Genomic DNA, 27,817 nt, shown 5'->3' on the forward strand with positions numbered 1-27,817 from the left:
AACGTGCGACCTTTAATATGCGTGGAACGATCTTCAATAAATCCAGCCAGTCCATCTGCTTCGCTAACGACATGGACCCTGTCGGAAGGCTCGACGGAGTTCAGACTTTTGACTACACGAACTAGCGCAACTTTACGGCGAGCTAAAGCTAGACGGGTACAATGACCGGGACATGTAAGAACAACCCCGCAAATTGGTGTCCATATCGAATTCCGCTAGTACAAAACGTAGAAGTGCGCAACGAGCTAGGTGGTTGAACCAATCGTAGGGATCGTACACGGCTGTAACCCCATGTTAGGGGCGGCGTACAACAGCGTCTGACCCGGAGCAGGCTAAATCATGAAATGCTGTATCCCACCAGCTATACCTAAGATGGCAGCCCCATCATGTGAAAATTTCTCCGTGTAGCTTCAATTTGTTTACATCGCTGTGTCTCAGCTATATATATTTTAATTAACATTACGCCGATTGTTATTTTTCTGTTCATTTCATGCCCAAGTGAAGTATCTGAGTGCCGGCTATTTAAAGATAGTGCAGTTTACTAAGGTTGGTAAACGGCTGGGCAATGGGTACCAGCAGTACACCCGTACTGATTGGCATAAAATAGATCCCAGTGTGGTCCATAGCATAATGCCCAGCAAATCCTATCCCTACCTCCACGTGGTACCGACTGGAATAGCAGCAACCAAGGAAAGATCGGTGAACTGGTAGGAACTTGGTCGTATGCTTACAGGGAAGGGGGAGCTGTTCTCCTTGGAGAGCAGCTTGCCTGAGTGTCTGTTCCCCAGGTTAGGGGCGGCTCAATCAGCGACTGATCCGGAGCGGACGGCTGAACTATGAAATGCGGTGTCTCGCCAGCTACACCCAATACGGCAGCCCCGTCGCGAGACTAGGCATCGCAGCCCTAGTAAGACAGCATGCTGAAATAAACATACTACGAACAATCCAGAGAATGATACGAATCGGAACAATCAGTAAAGACCTAGGCAAACGAAAAAGGACAACGATTGGAACTTGGCACTTCTAATGTTAGGACTCTGCGCGAACCGGCACGCGCGGGCATCTTGACCAGAGAGCTACAGAAGGCAAAAGTGGAGGTAGCAGCCGTACAAGAGGTGCGTTGGCCTAAAACCGGAGAACGTGAATTCCGGGCGGTTGATCCAACCGCGGGCACTTCTTTCAAGTATCACATCTATTACAGTGGCGGCGACAGAGCGGAACAGGGCGTCGGTTTCGTGTTACTTGGAAACCAAATGAAGCGTGTTATTAGGTGGAGGCCTATTAATGACCGTCTATGCGTATTGAGGATCAAGGGCAGATTCTTAAATTAGAGCCTCATCAACGTGTAGGCGCCGACAAACGATAAAACCGATAACGTAAAGGAGGAGTTCTATGAGCTCCTTGAGAAAACGTATGGAGAGTGCCCATAACACGATATAAAGATTGTCATCGGAGATACGAACACATAAGACGGACGAGAGGAGTTCTTTCGTCCCGTTATTGGTAGGGAAAGCCTTCACTCTACCACCAACGACAACGGCTTGAGGTTAGTGAACTTCGCCGCGGCCAGGGGAATGGCCATCTGTAGTACCCATTTTTCACGTCTTAACATTCGGAAGCACACTTGGAGACACCCCAATGGAGAGGCCTGCTCCCAGATCGACCACATGCTGATCGACGGTCGGCACTTTTCAGACGTCATAGATGTGCGGTCCTTTTGAGGGCCAAACATCGACTCGGATCACTATCTCGTGGTAGGCAAGATTCGCGCCCGGTTGTCCAACGTATTTAAATCGAGATCGGCGAGGAAGATACGTCTGGACATCTAGAGGTTATCAGCGGAAGGAGTTGCTGCAGAGTATGCTCGGAAAGTTAGACGGATCGGTGGACCAGCTGGAGTGGACCTGAACGAGAAGTGAAAGCACATCCATGATGCGGTCAGCGAAACAGTGCGAGAAGTGATAGGCATGACAACGGGAACCACGCATAGTGGTTGGGTCGATGCTGAGTGTCTAGAGGTGACGGAGGAGATGAACCGAGTCTACGCCAACACGTTAGTAGCAGCTAATCGTGTAATGCGTCACATGCGGAAGAAATACCGGGAGGCAAAAGCTGCCGAAAAGAGGCTTCATCGCCGTAAGAAACGTGAGCACTACGCGCCCTCGCGGAGGCGGAGAATTGCTTCACCAGGCACGACACGAGGAGTTTTTATAGAACGATCAACGGAATCAGGAACCGGACCTTGCCAGTACCTACCATGTGCCATGACAGGGAGGGAAACCTAATAACCGATAAATCGCAGGTGGCCAGGCGTTGTAAGCAACATTTTGAAGTGGTGTTAGAACGGTTAGAAAGGTAGGACAATCGTCGAGGGGAACAGGATATAAAAAGGGGAGGACGGACAAGCTGTGGACACACCAACATTGGATGAGGTGGAGAATGTTTGCAAAGAGCTAAAGAACCGCAAAGCCGCTGGGAAGAACGGCTTACCGGCCGAACTTTTAAAAGTCGGGAGCGAGCGGCTGTGTAGTGCAATTCACCAGATTATCCTAAGGGTATGGTCTGAGGAACAACTACCTACGGACTGGTTGGAAGGACTCATATGCCCTATCTACAAGAAGGGACATAGGCTCGACTGTAGTAATTATTGAGGCATAACTCTCCTCAATTCCGCTTACAAAATTCTCTCCCGTATCCTGTTCCAGCGACTGAGGCCGTTGCAGGAAGCCTTTGTTGGAGAATACCAATGCGGTTTTCGATTGGGGCGATCTACTACGGACCAGATGTTTACCTTGAGACAGAATACCGACAAGTTTCGAGAACACAACTTGCAGACGCATCATCTGTTTGTTGACTTTAAGGCGGCGTACGACACAGTTTTGTGGTCCTCGTGGTTCTGTGGTTAGCGATGTCGGTCGGCTAGCTCTCCCACACGGTTGTGATATCGGGTTCGATTCCCGATCAGGTCGAGGATCTTTTCGAGCTGGAAATTTTCTCGACTCAGCACTGGGGCACGGTGTATCGTTGTACTTATCCTACAGCATGCAAAATGTGCCGAAAACAATATCGATAACGAATTCTCTCAACTAATATAGTTGATCGAGACCGCATTAGCCCCCCAGGCTAGCGTGCGATATTGTTTTGACGACACAGTGAAACGCAACGAGCTTTGGCAAATAATGCTAGAACATGGCTTCCTAACAAAACTAGTTAAACTGTTACGTGCGACGCTTGACGGTTTCACATCATGCGTCAAAACAGCGGGCGAATTTTCGGACGCGTTTGTGACGTTAGATGGTCTGAAGCAAGGTGACGGGCTCTCGAACTTGCTGTTCAACATAGCTTTGGAAGGTGCAATACGAAGGGCAGGTGTGCAGAGGAGCGGCACCATCATCACTAAGTCTCACATGCTTCTGGGCTTTGCGGACGACATTGATATAATTGGTGTTAACCGTAGAGCAGTTGAGGAGGCCCTTACGGCTCTCAAAAGGGAAGCTGCGAGAATTGGACTCACCATAAACACTGCCAAAACGAAGTACATGCTGGCTGGCAGAGAGCGTGGTAGTTCTGCGGGTGTTGGTGCTGCGGTGGAGATGGATAGGGATACTTTCGAAATGTTCTACGAATTTGTTTATCTTGGTACTCTCGTTACATGTGACAAAGAGGTGTGTGGATTGCGTAGCCAGTTTTGGTCCCGTAGCCTACAGATACGAAATTTGCGCTCTATAGGACTCTACGGACATGAATCGTGGACGTGGAAGGAGGCCGATCGACGAGCGCTTGGGGTCTTCGAACGTAGAATCATGCGATCAATACTCGGAGGCAAACTAGAGAATGGGGTGTGGCGCAGGCGCATGAAGTACGAGCTGTACGAAGTATACAAACACGCTGATATTGTCAAGCTGATGAAACACGGCAGGTTATAGTGGGCTGGCCACGTAGCACGGATGGCGGATGAGCGACCGGCAAAGATAATATTTAGCAGGGAACCGGATAGAGGCCGACGACTTCGAGGCAGACCTCGCACGCGCTGGATGTTTGCCAGATCAGCGGCTGTAAGGGAAGAATATCAGCCCAAGACCGAGTTTTGTGGAAACGTATCCTGGATTCGGCATAGGATCTCAACGATCTGTCGCCATAAAAGTAAAGTAAGTAAGAAGTTCACTATCTACTGTCTACTGTGATATTTTAGTGTTGTAAAAACGAGTTGCACTAGCATAATTTCGGGACTCTCGTTATAACTCTCGAAAGGGTCTAAGCTTTGAATTCAATACATCGCGCTGCAGAATCCCTGCGAATTGTTTTAGTATGCCGACTGCTTGTTCTCATTGTGCGGAGACCAGAGTGGCAAACGATGATAATGTTTTAACTGAGATTCTGACCGTTTCGGAGCCCGCTGATTTCTCGGTTGTACCTCTAACGTGTTCGACCCAGTGTCAAACCGAAATCAGTTAGAAAATGGTATAAAAGGTCCTGACCCTGCAAAAGTTGTACCGTTGGTGAAAAAAGAAGTAGATACTAGCAGATTGAGCCTCATCTTTTACACAATATGGATGGATCCAACCTTCAACGACATCGCGCTGCGCTCTGATACCTGGCCGAAAGGAATATTTTTCTGTTAATTTGAAGACGACTCAAAAAACGTTTGGATTGGATCGCTTAAATACACCTTTCATCCCTGTGTAGCCAGTTCCGGGGACCCACATGCTGTCAACCCCTTTATCCGGATTTTTCTCACAACGGTTGGCAAATCTTGGAATCCTCTCTACCTGTAAATGATGCCTGTAAACCGCGCTTATTCATCCGTTATGCCTGTTGTTCAATTTATCTCTTTGGTAATGCGTATTTCCCTTCAGTTGGAAATTTTTTATTACCTCCCGTGCACAAGAAAGACGATAGACATGATATGCAAAACTATAGAGGCCTCGCATCTCTCTGCGCATGCTTTAAGGTGATGGAAATAGTTCTTAATGACGCCCTTTCCGTAAGCTGCAAATGATACATCGGGTCGGATCAACATGGTTTTTACCCGAAACGATCGATAACAACTGTTTTAGTCGGCTTCTCGTCGAATTGTTTGCGAAACATGAGTAATTGGAAGCGGCATTCGATCGAGTAGACCACAGCAAACGTTTAACTAAACTTGGAAAACTCGAAGTTTCATCTCCATCATCAGTTTGCTCTCGTGCAATGGATCGGTTTCTATTTGATGAATCGAACACTCTGTGTGAATATAGGAACTAGGGAATTAAGGTTTCTGCGCAGTTCACGAATGTCTCGCAAGGTAGCAACCTAGGACCGCTACTCTCCATGTTACATGTTATTCATCAATGACATTTCTTTACTGCTCCCGGAAGGTTACCGTAAATTGTACGTCGATGACGTTAAACGCTTTAAAATTGTGAGAAATTCTGCGGACTGTGTTGAGCTTCCGCAACTAGTGGATAATGGTGTTCTAGAAACCTTTCCGTAAGTGCCCAAAAATGTAGTGTCATCTCCTCCTATCTGACAAAAAAAAACAATCTTATTTTGATGTATAGTAACCCATGATTATTAGTTAGCTAAATACTATTAGTTACCCAAGTTATTTGAAATAAATTTTCATTCCTTTGTCAACCTTCAAACAAGAAGCATCGTTTTTGGTTTTACTCTGCAATTGGTTATGGGCCCAGCCTGTAACTGGAAGAAAGAATAAAATGTCCACCAATGCAAGAAACTCTGGAGCTCAACAAGGCGGCGAAAACGGAATCCGAAATGAATCAGGCAGTATTCGAGTTACGACAGGATCGGTTGCTGTGCCGGCCATAGAAAAGTTGAAAGGGCGTGAAAATTACTCCACTTGGGCATTTGTGATGCGGATGATTCTGATCCGTGAAGATAGTTGGGGTGTGCTTCGATTGCGGGAAACCAGGTCATTTTGCTGCTGAATGTCCAAGCAAAGGTGCACTTAAAGCAAAAGCGAGTGGGTTATGTAGCAGATTTGCGATCGGTAACGTTCAAACTGAAGCATGGTATTTTGATTCGGGAGCGACGTGCCATATGGCTAGACCGAACCAAAACTTCATTGATGAAACAACAATGCAGCACGCGGTAGGCACCGCGAACAATGGCAGCATGAAGGCTTTAGCCAGAGGAACGGTTGATTTACAGATTTTAGACGGCAAGATCAATGTATACAAGGTACTGAAGATTCCTGATTTAGAAACTAATCTCTTGTCAGTGAGTACGATTTGTAAAAGAGGTCATACAATGATTTTTACTGCGGACAAATGTGAGGTATTGAATGCACAAGGAGAGCTGGTTATTTCTGGTAAGGAAGAAAATGGTCTATACCGAGTGAATCAGCCAGAAAGGATCTTCCAAGCATGTGAAATGCAATTATGGCATAGAAGAATGGGTCATCTAAATGAAACAAGTTTAAAGCAGCTTAAGCACGTGTCTGATGGTATAGATTTCCAAAATGAAAAGGGCATGAACTGCATAGCATGTCTGGAAGGAAAACAAGCTAGAAAACCATTTCCGAAGAGCGACTCCGAAACATCAGAGCTGTTGGAGTTGGTGCATTCTGATCTCTGCGGACCAGTAGAGATTCCTTCTTTGGGTGGCAATAAATAATTTGTCACGTTCGTAGATGACGCTAGTAAAAGAGTGGCAGTTTACTTTCTGAAGGCCAAAAACGAAGTGTTGGCCGCGTTTAAATTGTTCCAAGCAAAGGCAGAACGGCAGACAGGTAAAAAGTTAAAAATTCTGAGGACAGACAATGGCAGAGAATATGTTTGTGACGAATTTAGAAAAGATGGCATTCGCCATCAGAAAACTTGCCCGTACACTCCCCAGCAGAATGGCACGGCGGAGAGAATGAACCGTACACTAGTGGAAAAGGCTCGGTGCTTGTTGAATGATGCTTGCATGCGGAAATCGTTCTGGGCTGAGGCGGTATCCACAGCAGCTTACTTGGTAAATCGATCACCTACACGATCCATTAAAGGCAAGACGCCTGAAGAAATTTGGAGCGGAAAAAGACCCGATTTACGTCATCTTAAAGTTTTCGGTTCCAGTGTAATGGTTCATGTACCAAAAGTTAAGCGTCGAAAGTTCGATCCAAAGGCTGTAAAAGGTGTGTTCGTAGGCTACTGCGAGGACACCAAAGGATACAGGGTATATTACCCGGAAAGCAACAAGTTCGAAATTAGTCGCGACTTGGTGGTAATCAACGAAAATGAGCGAAAGTATAATTCAGAAAATGTTCAGAATGTCCTACCAGTGGAATTCATGGAACTGTTGACAGAAGAAATCAGAATGCCGACAGAATACCCAAATGACGTGATCAACTCTGATGATGAAGAATCTAGTGATAATACATCTACTGAAAATTTTGAAGATGCCTGTAGCGACCACGCGTTCCCACCGCAACAAACAAGACCAGTTGAAATAAGTCAACAAGAGTTGAGGCGCAGCGGTCGGGACCGCACGTATCCAGGCAAGTATGATGATTTTGTGAGTTATAGTTCTTTTCCTGGCGATGTAATTTCCTCCCAGATGCCTGCTTCATCAACGATTGGAAATCTTGAGAGTAATGTTCCACAGAGCTACGACGAGGCCATACGGCGAGCTGATAGTGAGCAATGGATAAAAGCAATGAAGGAAGAAATGGCATCATTATATGAAAACCAGACATGGATAACAACTGATCTACCTGAGGGCCGCAAAGCCATACGAAACAAGTGGGTTTTTGCAATCAAGCGGAAACCTGATGAAAGTTTGCAGCGATACAAGGCGCGACTTGTTGTTAAGGGCTGTTCACAGAAGCCAGGAGTTGACTATGAGGAAGTTTATGCACCTGTGGTGAGATATTCAACCATTCGTTATTTAATGGCGCTTGCGACAAAGTTCTACATGGATGTGGACCAGATGGACGTGGTTACTGCATTCCTACAAGGTGAACTGGGCGATGAACAAATATTCATGGAACAACCTGAGGGATTTACAGTCGCAAATGGAAAGGTTTGCTTGCTTAAGAAAGCTTTATATGGATTAAAATAATCAAGCCGTGTGTGGAATGCGAAGCTAAATAAAGTACTGGAAGAATTTGGTTTGCAACGATCGCAAGTAGATACCTGCTTATATTGGATGCTGGATGGAAAGAAGATGATTTTCGTGACAATATATGTTGATGATCTGCTTATATTCACCAACGATTGTAAATTAAAAGGAAATTTGAAAAGATTTCTGATAAAGAAATTCAACATGAAAGATTTAGGTGAGGCCACGCATTGTCTTGGTATTCGCATCAAGAGGAACCGACACGGTGGCAAGCTTTCATTAGACCAGCAACAATACATCGAAGAAATCGTTCGACGTTTTGGAATGGTTAATGCAAATCCAGTCACTACTCCAGCTGATTCAAGTTTAAAACTAGGAACATCAATGGCACCTAAAACTGAACAAGAAAAGATAGAAACGAAAAATGTACCATATAAGGAAGCAGTGGGATGTTTATCGTTTGTTGCACAAACAACTCGACCCGATATAATGTTTGCTGTAAATACTGTAAGTCAATTTTCTTCAATTCCTGGCAAACAGCATTGGGAAGCTGTTAAGAGAATAATCCGATATCTCAAGGGTACAGCGACAAAGAAGTTACAATTCACGAAAGACGAAGCAGGTCAATTGGCAGGATATAGCGATGCCGATTGGGGAGGAGATCCCGATAATCGAAGATCGACCACTGGATATGTTTTTACGATGCAGGGAGCAGCCATAGCCTGGAACGTGAAAAGGCAATCAACAGTGGCTCTTTCATCTTGTGAGGCGGAGTATATGGCACTGTCAAGAAGCATTCAAGAAGCCATGTGGTGGAGCAACCTTCGATCAGAATTCACCAACGTGGGGCCGGTTCCAATATTCTGTGACAACCAGTCAGCAATCAGCATCGCAAACAATGGATCCTACAACCCTCGCACGAAGCATATTAGTATAAGTTATCATTTCGTTCATGAGAGTTTGGAGAATGAAGTGGTTAAACTCAGTTACACATCTACTTAAAATCAACCGGCAGATGGGTTTACCAAACCGATGACAACACAGAACCAACAGAAGTTTTGTTCCTTTATAGGAATCATGGATTAGGAAGGAGTGATGTATAGTAACCCATGATTATTAGTTACCTGAATACTATTAGTTACCCAAGTGATTTGAAATAAATTTTCATTCCTTTGTCAACCTTCAAACAAGAAGCATCGTTTTTAGTTTTACTCTGCAATTTATTTGACTATACTATGTCGGGTCAACTTCTATCTAGAGTGACACAAAGTCGAGATCTGGTAGTTATTTTGAATACTGCGCTTGCTTTTAAACTGCACTACAATGAGATCATCGCTTAAGCTAATCGACAACTCGGATTCATATTTAAAATAGCCAACGAGTTCTATGATCCGTTTTGTCTCAGAGCGCTGCGTTTCTCTCTTATGCGGTCTATCTTAGAATTCTGCTCCGTTGTATGGTGTCTATGTCAAGTTAAGTAGTCTTTCTGTGATAATTTATTGACATTGTTTTAGTAATTCAGTGTGTGTGTCTTACTTTGTCAGATGAATTTTAGTAATTTATATCAATTGTACCGAAGTCTCTCCTAAACACGACCAACGAGATTAGAAATACGTAAAGGAACAATCGGGCAAAGACCTAGGCTACGACATGAAAACCGAAAACAGTAACCGATTGGAATTTGGGTACTTGGGCCAGAGGAATGTAGCTCCTATTTTGCACGTTTGAATATTCCGAAATACACCTAGAGGCATTTAAATGAAGAAGCCTGTGTGGTAATAAAGACGATTCCCCAAATAAAATTGATATTCGAACACTTTCTTTTGTAAACCTCTTCAGCTGGTCTCGAGGTACGATGCTGGTCTAACAAGCCAGTCGTCGTAGGTTCGAGTCTCGGCTCGGGAGAGACTTTTAGTGTCAGTAGGATCGTAGCACTAGCCCCGCAATTGTCCTGTACACTCAACAGTTGGCTGCGAAGTCTGTGTATAATCAACAGAAGGTCGAGTTCCGATACGGAATGTAGCACCAAGGCTTTGCTTTTTACACTTTCTTTTGTATTGAAGAGTTATTTCCCTAACACGAACATCAGAAAGGAAGAGCAAATGGTTGCAAATATAAATTCTCTGGTATAAATACGACATCGATTGAGCTGTGAATTCATTCCGGTTTCGAACGTTGGCGAGACAGTTAGTGGCAACAAGGAGCCCCATCAGCAATACGGACTAGTGGCAACAAGGAGCCCCACCAGCTGTAAAAACGACAGCGATTGAGCTTTCATTTCATACTCATTCTGCTTTCGGACGTTGGTGAGGACAGTTGGTGGCAACAAGGAATCCCATCAGCAATACGGACAAGGCGCCCTGCCAGCTATAAATACGACAGCGATTGAGCTTTCATACTCATTCCGCTTTCGAACGTTAGCGAGGACAGTTGGTGGCAACAAGGAGCCCCATCAGCAATACGGACTAGTGGCAACAAGGCGCCCTACCAGCTATAAATACGACAGCGATTGAGCTTTCATACTCATTCCGCTTTCGAACGTTAGCGAGGACAGTTGGTGGTAACAAGGAATCCCATCAGCAATACGGACAAGGCGCCCTGCCAGCTATAAATACGACAGCGATTGAGCTTTCATACTCATTCCGCTTTCGAACGTTAGCGAGGACAGTTGGTGGCAACAAGGAGCCCCATCAGCAATACGGACTAGTGGCAACAAGGCGCCCTACCAGCTATAAATACGACAGCGATTGAGCTTTAATACTTATTCCGCTATCGAACGTTGGCGAGGACAATTGGTGGCAACAAGGAGCCTCATCAGCAATACGGACTAGTGGCAATAAGGCGCCCTACCTGTCGGAATAGTCGCAATGGACAAATTATCGCAAGGATCGCGGAAGGAAACCAGAGCACATGGTTTTAGTATGAAAGAATATACAAGAATGATTTTATTCAAGAAACCGGAAATATAAAAGGATGACAGTTTGTTTTCAATATCTTTACGTCGATGATGTTGTCTTTACGTCTATGATGTTGTCGCTGTGCAAGGGGCTCAACACTCCTCCTCAACTTCAGTCGACTTTACTCCGATAGCCGCCCGAAGTTCCTGGTCAGCCATCAGCTTGCGCAGCCACTGCAACTCCTGTAGACACTCTGCTAGGGCTATATACTCGGTTTCAGTACTCGACAACGCCACGCTCGTTTGCTTTCTGCAGCACCATTCAATAGGGCCACCACCAAACTTGAACAAGAATCCCGTATTAGATTTTCGATCCGAAATTTCACCTGCCCAATCAGCGTCAACGAAACATTCTAACGGCTTTCGTTCGTCAGCGCCTAGATACAGCCCATCGTTGATTGTTCCTTTAAGGTAACGAAGTACCTTCTTGGCTTCAATCCAGTCGGCCTGCGTTGGCCGTGATACACGTCGTCCGAGAACAGAGGTGGTAATCGCAATGTCCGGTCGGCTGTTTATGGCGATTTACAATAACGCACCAATCAAGCTTTGATACTGTTCTTTCTCGAAAAGCTCAGCACTCTCCTCCTGCTGTTGTTGTAAATAGCCAACCGACATTGGAACCCGCGATGAGTTAGCTTTCTCCATACCGAATCGTACTAGAATTTTCGTTATATATGCATTCTGGTACGTAACCACCTTCAATCTTGCGCACTTGAATCCCTAAGAAATAAGAGAGGTTACCTAGTTCAGTTATTTTAAACTCCTTTTTTAAAACGCCAAGCAGAGCTTGATATTCTTGTTCATTATTGCAAGCGACGATAAAATCGTCTACATACAACAGCACGTACACGGAACTGTTATTAATTTGCTTTGAATAGAGACAAAGATCTGCTTTCTGCAGACTGTTTTAGCCCGTATAGGCTCCGTTTAAGATGGCATACGACAGTATGGTCCTCGATCTCGTACCAGGAGGCTGTTTCATCCATATCTCCTCCTGCAATTCACCGTAAAGATACGCCGTCTTAATATCAACGTGCCTTATAATCATATTGCGGCTAGCCGCCAACGTCAAAACCGTTCGAAATGTGGTTTGCCTTACTCGTACTCGCTCCCATACTTCTGACAATAGCCTTGGGCAACGAGCCTGGCTTTAAAACGCACAACGTTTCCAGTGCTATCCTCTTTCCTTTTATAAACCCATTTTGACCCAATCGCTCGCTTTCCCGAAGTTAGTTTGACTAGATCCCAGGTGTTATTATCACGCAAGGATGCTATTTTCTCCTCCATTGCCGCTTTCCAATTGACGCTCTCAGAACATTGTATGGCTTCTGCATAGCTTCTCGGTTCACATGCCACTTCCGCAGCAAGTCCTATCGTCTCACGGAATCTTCCTGGTGGGACTCCGATGTTCGACCGAGTGGATCGACGCAATTCTACCGGTACATTTGCAAGCTCCGAATGAATTCGGTCAACTTCCGCGTTATTCTGAACTGACACGGTTTCAAATCCTGCAAACTCCGACCCGTCATCGGATCCAAAATATTCATCATCCGAATCAAGATCTTCATCTGATCGTTTCGGTTGATTCCCTGAACGAACAATCACTTCTTGGTTAGTATTTTGTTCAACCGTTTCACGGGTGGGGGCATCTGTATCTTGCGTTACCTTTTCATCCAGTTCCATACATCGCACATCTCGACTTATCACGATCCTTCCCGTACGCACGTCTAACAGACGGTACGCTTAATGTTCCATTGAATAACCGACGAAAATAAGTTTTTCGGCTCTAACATCGAACTTTTTTCTTTTCTGAGGGGGAATCCATGCAAAAGCAGCGCATCCGAAAATCTTCATACCCTTTAAATCCGGCTTTCGATCGAACCACAGCTCAAAAGGGGTTTTGTCAACTGATCTAGAGGGTAATCTGTTTTGTACGTAAGCAGCAGTATTCACTGCCTCCGCCCAATAACGTCGTGGCAAACCTGCATCTAGTAACATGCACAACCCCATCTCGTTGAGCGTTCTGTTTTTCCGCTCCGACACCCCATTCTGCTGGGGTGCATACCCAGCGGTAAATTCAGGTTTGATTCCCTCCTCAGCATAAAACTTACGAAGACTTGTGCTACTGTACTCACCGCCTCTGTCCGAGCGTATGACCTTCGGCTTCTTACCTAGCTGGTTTTGAGCAAATCGGACGAATTCGCGGATTTTGGCGTCGACTTCCTAATTCTCTTTTAAAAAATATACCACAGTGTATCTACTGTGGTCATCCGTCATGGTCATATAATATCTACGACCCCCCGGAGTCTCAGCCAAAGGACCGCACACATAGCTGTGCACTATATCAAGGACTTCTTTCGACGTTTTCTCAGCTGCTTGCGGGAACGACGGTCTCGCCATTTTCGCCTTCATACAGCACTCACACGTTGTCCTGATTCCACAGTCACGGATAAATATGCCAGATACCAGCTTTTTACGCTCCATTTCCTTCAAATCATCCGGATTCCGATGGCCAAGTCTGCGGTGCCACGTATGCTGACAATCCTTAGTGTGCCGCCCGCTATCCACCAGCATCGAATGTTCACCAACTAAGTTCAATCGATATAGTTCACCAACTTTATCAGCCACCGCGACAACTCTCGTACCGTATACCAATTTGCATATTTTTCCGTCGAATTCCACGCGCACGCCTTCATTTGACAATTTCGCCACTGACACGAGATTAGTTTCGAGCGAAAAACACGTCCGTCAACGTTACCGAAATTATTTCATCGCACTCATTCCTGCACCGAATTCTACAGTCACCTATGCCCTCTGTACGGAGCACCTTACCGTCCGCTGCCGAAATAACGGGATGCACGCTTTTATCTAACCGAACGAACACGTTTTCGTCGTTAGCCAAGTGCGACGTCGCACCGGAATCAACTAACCACGCACCCGTTCTAAAAGCATTCGACCGCACCATGAACGTAAATGATTCGTGATCATTTTCGCGTACTGTTTTGGCTTTTTCCTTTGGTTTCTTATTTTTATTCCTCTCATCGCTGTTTCGCTCCGCCAAAAACGCCTTGCAGTTGCGTTTACGGTGGCCTAGCTTTCCGCAAAAGAAGCACGTTACAGATTTTTGTTGCTGCTGATGTTGACTAGATGAAACTCTCAATGCTTGTTTATCCATTTCACCCTTCTGCTTTTTCTGCTTCTCTGCCTCATCAGTTAATTTTTCTCGAATCATTTCCAGTGTGAGCTGAGATTCATCCCTCTCTTCTAATGCAGACGTCAACGGGTTGAACGTATCCGGCAGACCACGAAGAATCAATGCTACTTTCAGGCATTCACTCATTTCTAAACCTGAACTCTCGAGCCGGGCATAATACTTCTCTATGCCGGCCAGATAGGATTCCATATTATCGCCTACCTTATAATTTTGGTTGGTAATTTGCTTCAGCAATGTCACCTTCTGCCCGAGAGACGTTTTGTTGTGATGCTGCTTGAGAGCATCCCACGTCGCTTTTGCCGTTGTTTTGTCGCGAATAAGACTGTATTGGCTTTCATCCACTAGTAGCTGGATTGTGGCCAATGTCTTTTCATCACCCTCTCTCCAAGGATCCGTTACCGGGTTCGGTGCTACGCCAGGATCAACGAATTTCCATAGCTGCTCTCGCCGGAGCAATGCTGTGACAGAGAAAGACCATGCCGGGTAGTTGGAGTTATTCAGCTTCATAACTCTCGCCCAATCCATTTTCGCAAAGTCCAGAGAAAAAAAATCAACTGTTTTTCACACACGACTTACGAAAAACGTCCCGCTTAAAACAACGCCCGAAGCAAAAAACCTGTTTATTTCACTTCGCAAAACTTATCCTTACGAGAAAAAAAATGACTGGAACACATAACCTGTCGGAATAGTCGCAATGGACAAATTATCGCAAGGATCGCGGAAGGAAACCAGAGCACATGGTTTTAGTAGAAACCAAGAAACCGGAAATATAAAAGGATGACAGTTTGTTTTCAATATCTTTACGTCGATGATGTTGTCTTTACGTCTATGATGTTGTCGCTGTGCAAGGGGCCTAACACTACCAGCTATAAATACGACAGCGATTGAGCTTTCATACTCATTCCGCTTTCGAACGTTGGCGAGGACAGTTGGAGGCAACAAGGAGCCCCATCAGCAATACGAACCAGTAGCAACCCTTCCAGCAATACGAATAGGTGGGATCTAGGAGTCCCCAGCATCCACAAATCATCACGCCCGTCGATCGCAATAAGGAGCGGTCGATGGAACCAAAAAGAAGGAGGCAGAAAAAGATTACCCCATGCACGTGGGCTAATAACAGCCTGTCAGCATCTACAAAATATAAAATGATAACATCAAAGGATAAACAAATCATCGAAAATCCGAATATCGCACAGAACTGGATCAACCGATCGCAGAACACCAAGAGAAATGAGTGAAAGTCATAAATGGGCTGCTGAGTAGTATTCACGGTGCCATTGAAACGACTGCGAGAGAGGCGGTAGGTACGACGCGTGAAAGACACTGTAACGGCTGGTTTGATGTTGAGTACCAGAGAACGACGGACGAGAAAACCTGTACCAGAAACCGCATGCTCACTGTGGCTACGCGTCAGGACAGATACAGGTAGGCCAGAGCTGCCGAATAGAGTCCACCGTCGGAAGAAGCGCGAGCATGAGGAACAGGTGCTCACCAGTGTAGAAGACAACTTTGCTAGAAACGACGTGCGGAGCTTCTATTAAACGATGAGGAGCAAGATGAGCAAAACATGAGCAGGATGAGGATTATGAGCCGCTGGGAAGGAGTATCCCGCGCGAACTTCCAAAAGCGGGAAGCGAGCAGCTTCCTTCGTCGAAGAATACCAGGCTGGTTTTCGACAGAGGGGTTCCATGACGGATCAAATTTTCACCCTGCGACAAATCCTCGATGAGTTCCGGGAGTATAAATTGCTGATTTACCATCTGTCTGTGGATTATGAGGCGGGATACGAGCGAGTGAAATGAAACCAGCTGTGGCAGATAACGCTGGAACAAGGTTTCCCAACGAAACTAATCAGGCTGAGTCGTATGACGCTGGAGGGATCGAAATCCTGCGTGCGGATAGCTGGCGAGATACCAGTCGCGTTCGTAACGTTAGATGGACTGAGGCAGGGGATGCGCTTTCCAACTTACTATTCAACATTGCCCTAGGTTAAATACGAAGAGAAACGTGCAAAGAAACAGATCATCACGAAATCTCACTGGTGCTGAAGGGGAGATTGATGGACAACGATTTTAAGTGGTTGAAAAGTTCGTTTATCTTGGTACGCTTGTGACATGTGACAACGATATGAGCCGCGAAGTGAAACAACGAGTTGCCGCTGCTAACAGGTTCTTCTACGGACTACGTAACCAACTAACAACCCGTAGTTTGCAAATTCGCACAAAACTAGCGCTGTATAGCATACTGATCCTTCCGTTTGCCCTTTATGGACATAAAGCATGGACACTGAAGGGAGTTGATCGTCGAGTGCTCGGAGTTTTTAGCGTAAAACTCTGCGATCGATACTTAGCGGTGGAGTGTAGCGCAGACGCATGAATCACGAGTTGTAATCTATATTCTATACTCAGAAGAGAACTAGGAAGAGGCCGTCATTTCCGTGGCAGGCCTTGCACTCAGTGAATATGCGCGGTGGAAGGAGATGCACGATCTGCTGGTATACGAGGTGACTGGAGAACGGCTGCCCAAGACAGAAGAAGCCGTTTGTTTGGCGTTAGACTGGTTAACGGTCCGTCGGCTAACAAAGTAAAGTAAGTACTTGCGACTTCTACATTTCATTTGTTCGCCAAGATACAATTTTTTTAGAGTAGAAGTTGGTCAGCGTTGTGACCACCCTAGATTACAACACTGGCTTAACACTAGTTCAGTGTACAACATTGAACCCAAACACTTACCTCTCCAAGCGGTTCATGCTCAAGTCCATCATAGCAATACTGCGCAAGTTTGAAATAACAGTCCGCCAAAACTACATTTTGCTTAAACTCAACAGAGCTGCTGTCCAATTCAGCGTCATTTGCCACACTAACCGCATTTTGAAGACATTCCAACGAATATTTATTTAGTTTTTCTTCTAGTGGCCCTGAAACAAAAAAAAAAGTAAAATCAATAATTAATTAAATTGAATCATTTTTATCTTAAATAATAATAATACCTTGTCCTGCAAGCGGTATTGATCTCCTGATGCGGTCATCTTCTACCCCGGGATCTTCGCGCAAAATACCCTTCATCGCCTCCGACATACAGTACAGTTCTCGCAGGCCTTCTATTTTTACATCGCGGTACTGCGACAAACCACCGTCTTCTATAACAGCTCGGAGGCGTTCCCAATTTTTCACCAGTTTTTGTGCTGTTGCTTTCAAATCATCTCCCAATTCGGAATCACATATTCTTTTCATTTTATGAAAAGCAATCCTCCAACGGTATCCGGTTTCATTCTGCTCATCCGCCAGCATCTCCAGTCGTTTAATGATCTTTCTGGAAAAACGGAAGTTATTCTGCTCGAACGAAGCATCCAACAAACGAAGTTCCGTGTTGAAAATTGCCCCCGTGAGCTGTTTTACGAAATCGGTCCTCAGCAACCTATCGTCGGCCGTTGTTTCCAGCCTGGTTTCTATTTGGACCAGTATGAATTTCCGATATGCAAGAAGCGCATCCCAAACGATTAGATCGTCGGAACCGGAAGGCATAGAGTTTTGCCAGTTAGCCACCAATTTTTTCAAACTCACATCTTGTAGTGTATTTCCCAGTAAATCGCTGAATGCATGGATCTCCGATAATTTGTGTATGTCAAGCAGTTTCCGCTTTCTGAGTTTGTCGGATAGAACATCCAGATAGCTCCATTCTTGTAGATAATGGCGCAGTACTTGATCGGAATATAGTTTAGCGCGGGAATGCTTACCACTGGCGAGCTGCAGCATGGTTATGTCCTCGCCAAAATTGAATTTAATATGATCTGCTCGCTCCGAGTTGCGCATCCAAGTTTCCAAGAGCAAGATGAAGTCTCGACCTTTCTCATCACCGTTTAAATTCAGTCGCGTATTGGCATGGAAGTACTTTGGTAAAATATTCTCCATATTCCATTCGTCCGTCCACAGTTCTTCTGCATTTCCTTCTATCTGCTGTTCCAGAACGACAATAAGATCCTCCCACATACCCATCTGCGCGTAGCAGTTGAAGTAGGACTGGTAACAAAAATTTCGTTCCGCTATGCGACTTTCATTATCACGTATCATTTGGAGGTACAATTCGCGCGCTTTATAAAAGTTCCCATTACTTTCCAGTTCGATGGATTTCTTCAGCCGTGTATCGCTGCCCATTTTGTCCGAGAAAATATCCGCTAATACGTCATATTCGTTCAACACATAGCACAACTCAGCTAGCTTGATCCAGTGCAGCTCCTCTGATGGAATGGACGGGGAGCGCTTTTCGAAAGGCCGATCCGGAAAATCATACTCGTGCAATTTATTCTCCAAGTAAAGTACACCCATGGTCATCATGTTCGCTCCGCAGGCAACGGCAGTCACACTATCCGCGGCGAGATCAAACATTTTTGGTCGTTTCATTGCCACCTCGATCAGTGCCCCGAATAAGTTAGGATCACAGCTCTTAGTTTCCGAAAGAATTTTCTGTATTGATTCACTTATAGCCTGAATCGGTTCATTGATCGGAAGTTCGTTCTGTTCCCACTCGTCTAGGATACCGGAAAAGATTGCAACAAATACCTGTCGTGCAAGAACTGCGTCACGTCGACATAGGGCTTGCAACGGAAGCAGTAAGGCCAGACTGTTAATTAACAAATCGGGGAAATCTCCGATTCTATAACGACGATAAAGAACAACTTCGCCTTGTTTCATTTTGTGACTTTCCGCTTTGCGGACAGTTTCATAACTATGACGCTCGATGGCTTGTAAGGCTTGATCGCGCGCAGTGCGATCCCTGTCTTTGAGAATACGTCTACGCAGATTATGATAGGATTTGGAGCTGCTGGTGGTCACTGGGGCTGCCGCCCGACGGGATCTGCGATCGAGAACCTGCGGGCTTACTTCAAAAAGTAGCGAATTTTGAGTGGGAATGGTGAAACTGGTTGCCGACTGACTCATGAGTGAAGGATCTACGGTCGGTTCGAACACATTGCCTTCGGCACCGAACTGTGTTGCTTTGATTAGTCGCTCCATCTGGGAGCCATCGGCCGATGTGAAGTATCGCTGTTGTGACTCAACAAATAGGGGCGCTGTCGCAAATGAATTTCGCTGGCGCCAACGTGTGTCGATGGAGTACTCCTTCAATTTCACGTCGGTTTCATATTCGTGCTGAAATATGCGCCGTTTGGATTCCGGATTTTTCACAGCTGAATCAATGAGGATTTGTGTTGCGTAGCCTAGATAGTTTGCCTCCTGAGATGTGTCATAAAGACTGGCAAGTATCTGCTGGAAGCGGGCGTCAATCTCCACCGGGAAGCGCGACTCATCGGTCCAAAATTCGAACATGCGGTTTTGAATTACATTATCTACATCGTTCATGCCCACTAGAAGAGCTTGCCGGAGCTTATGCAGGCAATTTGTTGACAATCCTTGGCGACAGTTTTCGTGGATAAAAATTAGAATCTCGTAGACGATTTCGCGAACATCGGAATGATCGCTGCTGTTCAAGGCCACAACTGAATCAAGCATATCCTCTACGTGTTGAGTTGTCATCAAAGGTAGAGATTTGTTTATTAGATGCAGAGCCAGCAGCTGATAGTGGCGGTCTTTCAACATTCCTTTCAAATCTAGAGAAACCAACTCACGATACACTTGTTCTCGGAATGCTTCAACACGTGAGAGTAACATTTCCAGAAAAATTTTCTTCGGAGCACCGGTTGCACTCGGAATAGCATGCGAAATAACTATCAGAAATGAGTCAACAATCGATGGAAAGGCTTTGTGGATTCCGTAGATCACATCTGTGAATTTTTTGTCTTCTTTTTTTCGCATAGCTGTTAGTTTTGCTAGGAATTCGTTCTGATACCTTTCATCCTCGGTTTGTTCCCCAGAAGGATAGAGGATGCTCAAACACATACCAAGCAGCTCCGAAGCCGGCCGGTAAACTGCAGTTTTTTCCGAATCTAGACAGCGAAAAATCGCTCTAACGAAATCGAACTTCAATGTGTCTGTCCAAGGAACAAGTCCGTTTGCCATAACAATCGCATTCAACTGTAGACCGCACAGGTTCTGCATAGATTCCGGATCCTGCGTTGGACCAATCATATCGTAAAGTAGTTGGACTGGGACACTGACCACGGATTTCCAGCGTTCCATCAAATGTTTCACCAACTCCAAATTCAGCCGAAAAACTTCCCTTCTTGTGTGGAAGCAATTTCTCATTAGGAATTTCACCAACCCCGACGCTAGACTGATCTCATCCAAGCTGCTTGGTTCGTAAACATCGCTCCACTCTAGTATAAGTGCTGTCAGATCCGTCAAAAAGGTGTTAAGTTCCGATGCAATGCACTCATCTACGATCACCTGCATCAGCGATGGTATCAGCGTTGACGCGTACGGTTTCAACCACTGACGACAGTTGTCAATAGTTTTTACCAAAAATATCCGTACATTTTTGTGTTGCTGTTGATCACGCAGAGAACTAGCCAGAAATTTAATCCACGGAGGCGGCGCAATTCGTGTGCCCTCGGTTGGGGTGATCTTGTTTTCATGCATATGCTGTATAACGGCACAAATTGTGGCCATCACTTCGTGATCATTTATGTCCGACTGTTCGAGTGCAACGGTTGTTTGTTTTTGCAACTGTAACTGACTCAGTTCATCGACTTCTCGAGCCGCCACTTCCTGGGTCGTTCTTACCACTGAGAAGTTTAAATCCAACTTGGTGATATCTTGACTTAACGAAGATTCGAATACGTTTGTCGTTTGAATGTACTTAAAGCGGTTGACTGATCTCCCGGAGGTAGAGGTAAGCCTTCGAATTGATACAATTTTGTCTTTAATTTTAGGATAATCCTCCAACTCTTGGCTACCACTGTTGTACAGCATATCGTCAGAACAGTTGATTAGTTTTCTCCAAATAAACTCGTTCTTTTCGTGGTTTTCACGGAACAGCAAAACGTTATACAGTTGCAGATCGTCTTTTGTGTTACTGATTATGGAGGCCAATGCTCGGTAGGCCGCGCATTGGTACTTTCGAAACAGCTCGGCAGTCAGGGAGTCAGGCGTTAAAAATACTTCCGACCGCGAGGCGTACGCTTTCTTCGTAAAATCGGTTATCATTTTGTTTCCTGGCGTCTTGCCACTTTCTCCGTACAAAGATTTCGCAACTGGACAATCGTCAGTCATCACCAGTTCGCGGGGCAGTATTGCCACGTACAGTTCGATCAGCAGAAAACCACCGAACCGATTCACCAGTGCTTGTTCCGCTTCCCACCCGGAACCAAACTGTCCATAATTACTACGGAGCATTTCGTTGATCTTTTTGATATTCTGCTTATAGAAGACTAATATGGTTTCGGTGCTACAAACTCTCAGTGCCGTTACCAAAAAGCGTCTAAATATGGTAATACGAATGTTTGGCTCGAATGACTCCTCACAAAATTTAGTAAAGATCTGTTTTAAATTATAGCACTGCTGATGACTGTTTTGAATCTTCATATATTGTTCAACCGCTGTACGAGTTTTATGCTCCGCAATATGCTTCGCGTCAGCAGCCGTAGCGTTGATGACAACTTTCAAGATTACCGGGGATCGTGAAACCACCATTGCGTCCAACAGTGCCGCGATGCAACATTCAAAACTTATCCTTTCAACGCTTCCTGGCAAGAACTCCGACGAACGCAGTGGGAAGTGTTGGTCCTGCAACTTCCGCAGCGCATCTAATACGGTTGGCGAATCAAAATCCATTTCTCCGATGACGGTCGGGATGAGAAACAATGCTTTCGATTTTAGATCCAAAGGACTCTGAGTGTTCTCAAGCAAAGCAAACAGCCATTGCTGAAAGCCTGCAGCTTTGCCTGCAATTTGGCTGAGGGGAATCGGACTATTCATTGCCACGTTCGACATCAACTCAATTAGTTGTAAATCAATAGAAGCGAACTTGTTTTCCACTTTCGAAACTGTTGCAGTAACAGTCTGCCAGGCCGCCAAGATCAGCTCGGTGACAACCTTCATAGTAGTAATGTCTGATCGCTTCTTTTCATAAAGGTATTCGAGAAAATTGCACAACATTCGAATTATTGTCGAAAAGTTGTCAGCTCCCAAAATGCGCAATATTTTTTCCAAGCTGTCGGGTAATTGGCTTACAATGAAATCGTAAATCACCTCTGCAAAAGTATGTCCAAAATGGTCGCCATGTAGTATTGTGGATTTTTCGCTCTGACTGAACAATTTCAACCTGCTTTTGCTGGACATCAATTCTATCAGGTTATTCATTCCCTCCGTTGATTCCAAACTTAACACAACACGCAATAAAGATGCACAGAACCTTTTAACGGAAGGTGTGAGTGTTGCCTGAAAAAGCTCCCCAGACCGGACTTCCTTCAAGCCATCGAACAGAGTGAGCAGTATTTTTTCCGCTGCAGCAGCTAAAAACTTATTGGTCAGGGTGCTAAAATGTTGTTTATACCAACAATATCGCTTTGCGATCATGGAAGCACCCTTGACCAAATTACTGTCTTCCAATCCGACGGTTTCCAGTTTCATAAAATCACCTACACGGTCGGAAATATTCTTGATTGTGTTAGCTAACTTTTGCGAAACATTCTGATGAAACTTCTCCGTAAACTGCACCCGTTCAAATCGCTCAATCTTCTCCAGTAGCTCCTCCACTTTCCTAGGAAACTTTACGATCGTCTCTTGGCATGATTTAAAATCAAACCCGAGTTTTTGGGGTGCAAAAATTAGGTCTACAATGAAGATCAGCAACTCATTTGAATCCCAAAATGTCGCCGGGATGCTTCGACAGTACTGCTGGGGAAGTGCCAAAATGAGCAAGTCGATAATTCTAACCGTTAAAGTACACTTTTGCAGATTATACTTGATTATCTTATCGGTGCTGACGCGAAATTCGATGCTCGCATTACTCTCATCGATAATTTCCGGCCGAAGCATCGTCATCAAATCGAACATCGTCGCGTTCATTACAGTCGCCAGGAAAAACTTCACCGTAGCAAAGAGATTAGATTTGGCTAGAAACAGCTCGGCGTTTTGCAGCAAAGAATTCTTCAACAGCCAGTAATACATATCCAGCGTCGATCCCAAATATTCCAGCCAAAAGTAGATGTTACTGATCAATGGCAAATGTTTCTCAACAATAAACTGCAAATTGGGTGCTTCTCGTATACCATGCATGACACCTACGTGGTCACATATGTCTAAAACCTCTTCATCTCCGAAAAACTTTCCAACAAAATCCGCGCCCGACTGGCAACCATCAACAGCAGGCGCTAGTTTCAGGAAAATCTCCATACATTTGTGTCGGTAGTTCATCTCACGCGAGCTACACTGCCCCAGCAACCAGCTCACCAAGTCCTTCAGTAAGCCACCACGAAAAGCCCCAGGAATCGTTCTTTCGGTGCTCGACTTATTGAAAAGATCTTTCCTCACGATGAGCACTCGCACCAAATGATCGATGCTTGCTGACACCTGCTCCAAATTAGTAGCCGAGTTGTCAAAATCTTCGGTCATCATAAAATTAACACAAAATACATAGAACAGCTCAAACCAGCTCCGATCAATATGACCATCCTCTTCGCGCAGAATACGGTAGATATTGTTAAATGCAAGGGCTGCTCCCTGGCGCCGGTTTGGGTTCGAATCCAAGCTGTACGTTCTCAGTTTTTCCAGTATAACTTTCAAATTGATGGCGGCCGATTTAGAGACACTACTCTGCTGACCCGCCGGGGTCTGTTTGATTGTCCAGAGGAGAAACTCACGAATACAGCGAGCTGCCAGATCGCGTACGCTGGTATCCGTTGGATGCGAAATGGATTCCATTAGACGATTCGCCAGCACTTCCGTTCCTTTTAGATTGATTTTCGATGGCTGCGTTAGGTAGTGTATAACTTGAAATATCAGTGGTTCAAACATTTGGCAGACGGCTAGGTCCGAATCGGTACTTAGCTGCAACATATGTGAGCATAGCTCAGTCCTGCGAATCAATGAGAAAATTCCATTGCGGAACTAGACTCTTGTTAAGCTACCCTAGTATAAAACTTACCATAACTTGATCATTCTATCATGATGCTGTATTCCAATCACGTACAGAATCAATGCATGAAGCAGCTCACAAGCTGCCATCTTCGTTCTCCTATCGCTAGAGCTAACAGCCAGCGTACACACACGCGCTATGATTGTGTCCAATTTTATGATTGGTCGAATCCCAACCCTGCTGAGCAATTGCAAAGAAATATTACAGTTCGAATCCAGGTCCCACAGTACCAATGGTCTATCGGATTCTTCTCTACAGCTCTCATCTTCTAAATCTTGCTGTATCATTTTTGTGCACATATTAGGTTCCAACTCGCCGAGAAACAACAAAACGCGACGCTGAAATTTCACTAATTCAGTTTCAGAACTGTTCAGTGCGTGCTGTAGTTTGATTTTTTCGATTTTGCTGCTAGTTAAGTTGACACTTCGTTTCTTCTGAAACTTCGCCAGCCGGCTGTTGACGATTTCTGCATGCTGAAAAGCATCGCGTGTTTGCAGGAAGCTATCCAGCAAGGGAAGAACTCGTTCAATCACCTTCTCGCGGCCGTCCTTCGAAATGGGAGAATCATGTGCGACAATACGCCTCGTGCAGGATAGTGCAGCGTTAGCCAAGGCGAGCATTCCCTTGCCAAGCTTGAGCGAAATTTGTAAAACCTCGATCAGTTCGTTGGTATCTTCGAGAAAACATTCTAGTATGTCAATCGGAGCAGCTAACACAAACCGTAGACAAGTTAGCTGCAGCTCGCCAGTCGAATGTCGTGCTTTAGCGATTTGTAGTTCAAGATAGTACACCAGAAGATTGGTCGTGGCAGCTTTGCTGAATGAGTAGTTGCTCTGCAAAATAAATTATTCAGATTTTCTACCATCATGATTTCTATTTTCACGCCTGCATCAAATTAACTTTTGAAACTTTTTGCCCATATTCTTACCTGAAAGTACTGCAGACCGTCAGCTAGCAGCAAACCCAAATCAATCAACTTCACAAAACCACTAACCAAAGGATGTTTAATGGACTTTTTCACCATGTAATCAAAATAAACCGGTATCCAATCTTCGAAGAGCTCGTTGACTTGTGTATTGTACCGCAACAGATCTTGATAAAGATCAACAAGGTTAAAGAATATATGAAAATCCTTCGGTTTCACTGGAACCAGATCAATATTGGGATCACAGAAGAACAATTCCTGCAATTCCCCGGTATCATCCTTTACGGTTCGCTTTCTTGTGCTCAAATCCAGTTTGTCCAAAATTAAAAATAACTTCTTCATCAGGTGCGTATAGACCACTTTTATGAGGGGCCCTTTATCCACAAGCAGGCTAGTGCCTTGCGTAAGCAAACCCTTCCACAGCGGAACGTAGTGCTTGTAGGTGATAGAATCTTTCCAATCGGGCTTATCTTCCGCTGATCTGTTCTGATCGGCATCAACCACCAGCATGTGCGAACAGCTCCAAATTACGCCCCGCAGAACTACTTTATCAAGCAAAGTTTCCAAAACCATACCTCCAAGTTTACTCAGATTGTCAAAGGTTTTCATTAGAGAATTGATAATCAGTTCATGGTGGGATGTGCTCAAATAATGGAAGTCTCTTATCAAACCGATAACTATGTTCTGCAATGAGGCTAACTGAATGCCGGACAGCTCACGGACGTAGCCCATTATGTCGGATAGTGCCTGCACGAAATCGGGTAAATGCTCGAGCGAATCTCTCGATTTATCATCTACCATATATACTGATTCGGTTCTCTGCATTACCAACAACAACAGCTCGTTCATATATTCATCCGACATAAGTTTACCGCATGGTTCCGCCATCGAACCAAATCCTCGAATCGCGATACGCACCTCGAAGGGCTTCGATTCCGATGCTACCAGCACACTTTTGAAATATTTCATGAAATAGTTCAGCACACCAACACGTGCTTCTCGATCGTTAGCGGAAGTGGTTGAACCACTCTCGTCGGAGACGTTGTGATCTTCTCGACGCAGTAATTCTCGTGAAATTTCGCGATGAAACGAGTGAAGGGCATAAATGGCGACTTTGCGATCCTCCACCGTCGAGTGAATCCACTTTGTGGTAAGAATCGTTTGCCAATAGTGATAATCATTGTAAAGATAATACGAAAATAAGGAACCATGATTTTCGACCAGGCGCAACGCATCTGCAACGAAAGAAAGTTTTGTTCGCAAACTAATATTAAACAGAATACTTACTTCTAAATGCTTGCCGCTCTCGCACGGCCTGATCCCAATCGGACAATTTTTTAACTAGCACATAAATACGTCGGTACCAGCCAGAATCGCCATCATTTTCTTCGGGGGCGAAATTAATCAAAAAGTTGTTCAATCCATGCAAGGCACCGGCTAGCGAAACAAGCGAAGGGTAACTCGCTTCCAACAACTGTCCCTCGGCCACTGCCATAATAATATCTAAAATTCTTCGCTGTTGCTCTTCCGATACAGCTTCCGGGTGCTCTTTTGTTAACAATCCAATCAGCTCAAGCAAGCTCTGCTGAAACCGGTTTGTCAGTTTGCGCTGGTCAAAAATGGCCAACACATCCACCAACAGTTGACCCATGTCATAATGGCTCTCGTCCAAACATTTGTACAACAGTAAATCTTGCAGAACAGCAGTTGCCAATTCATGTTCCCTCGCACTAACCGACGACGATTGCATGAAGCGAACACATTCCCGAACGATCTCAGGAACGGATTTACGAACCAGTCGGTTCTGCTTCTGTACCAGCTTACGAAAGAGATCGAATATTTCTTCATTTGCTTTCTGGAACCGACTGGAGGATTTGATGGAACGTTGAAGAAAGAATATTACACCATTGGTGGAATTGAAAATTGTGTCCAGCGAATACTCTGTATGTAATAAATGAGCCGGTACAGATCGACTACCAATCAAAATGTAATTGATTATGCTCTTACCGGCTTCAGCAGTGGTTTGTGTTTCACCACCAGCAACTGAATCCGCTATGCTAATGACAAACTCTTTTGCCTTAGCACTGCGCTGGCTATCAAGGCATCCCTTAAGAAGCGAAAGATATTTTTCTAAATCGGTCGACATGTCTTATGAGAGGAAACAATTCTTTATTCACAAACGAAGTCAACCACTTATTTTTATTACATGAAAAATCACGAATAGGTGAGGTGAGTAACGTTTGGAAAACTGCTACCGGCATTAAACAAAAATAAAACTGAATTAATGTAAACAAATGTTTTTGTTGTTCTTGTTGTTGAAGTTTTGTTTATCGGACCGAGACAGCTAGAGTCCGCCAGTAGCTGTCAGTGACGGGTAGGCGTCACACATTGCTTTTGGCCATTAGAAAGCAAAGCAAAGCCTTGGTGCTACATTCCGATTCAGAACTCGACCTTCTGTATATTACGAGGGGTAAGACAGGACAGTGAGTAAATTTGAGGTTTTCCAAGTTTTTCTGAGTAAACCTGAAAAATAAAGAGCAAATCTGAGTAACTCTCGAATATCCTTCCCTATTCTTTTTTCGCACGGCAAATATACACATAAATGTTGCTCGGCCCCACCGTTCATATAGATTTCTTGCTCTCAAGG

At 44.9% G+C, this 27,817-nt stretch overlaps 1 protein-coding gene across 5 annotated transcripts in view; it reads right to left on the minus strand.

Moving 5' to 3' along the window:
• The window catches only part of LOC129730110 (DNA-dependent protein kinase catalytic subunit-like), a 30,131-nt gene extending 2,685 nt beyond the window's left edge, over positions 1-27,446 (minus strand). Inside the window, exons 1-8 of one of the 5 annotated variants that reach the window (XR_008728791.1) lie at positions 27,178-27,446; positions 26,458-27,111; positions 25,174-26,405; positions 24,255-25,078; positions 17,203-24,185; positions 16,946-17,130; positions 5,562-5,673; positions 4,770-5,505 (exon numbers count right to left, since the gene is read on the minus strand). Coding sequence is in view for 3 of the 5 variants with exons in the window: in XM_055689168.1 (XP_055545143.1) it covers positions 5,620-5,679; positions 16,946-17,130; positions 17,203-24,185; positions 24,255-25,078; positions 25,174-26,405; positions 26,458-27,111; positions 27,178-27,316 (10,077 nt within the window). In the remaining 2 variants the exon portion in view is untranslated. Of the gene's footprint in view, positions 1-4,769; positions 5,680-16,945; positions 17,131-17,202; positions 24,186-24,254; positions 25,079-25,173; positions 26,406-26,457; positions 27,112-27,177 lie in introns of those variants that run through there. The other 4 variants (XR_008728790.1, XM_055689169.1, XM_055689168.1 and 1 more) reach the window with 4 other exon arrangements.
• Positions 27,447-27,817: the final 371 nt, after the last annotated feature.

The sequence above is a fragment of the Wyeomyia smithii genome, chromosome 3 (assembly GCF_029784165.1).
Source record: "Wyeomyia smithii strain HCP4-BCI-WySm-NY-G18 chromosome 3, ASM2978416v1, whole genome shotgun sequence".
NCBI classification, from domain to species: Eukaryota; Metazoa; Arthropoda; class Insecta; order Diptera; family Culicidae; genus Wyeomyia; species Wyeomyia smithii.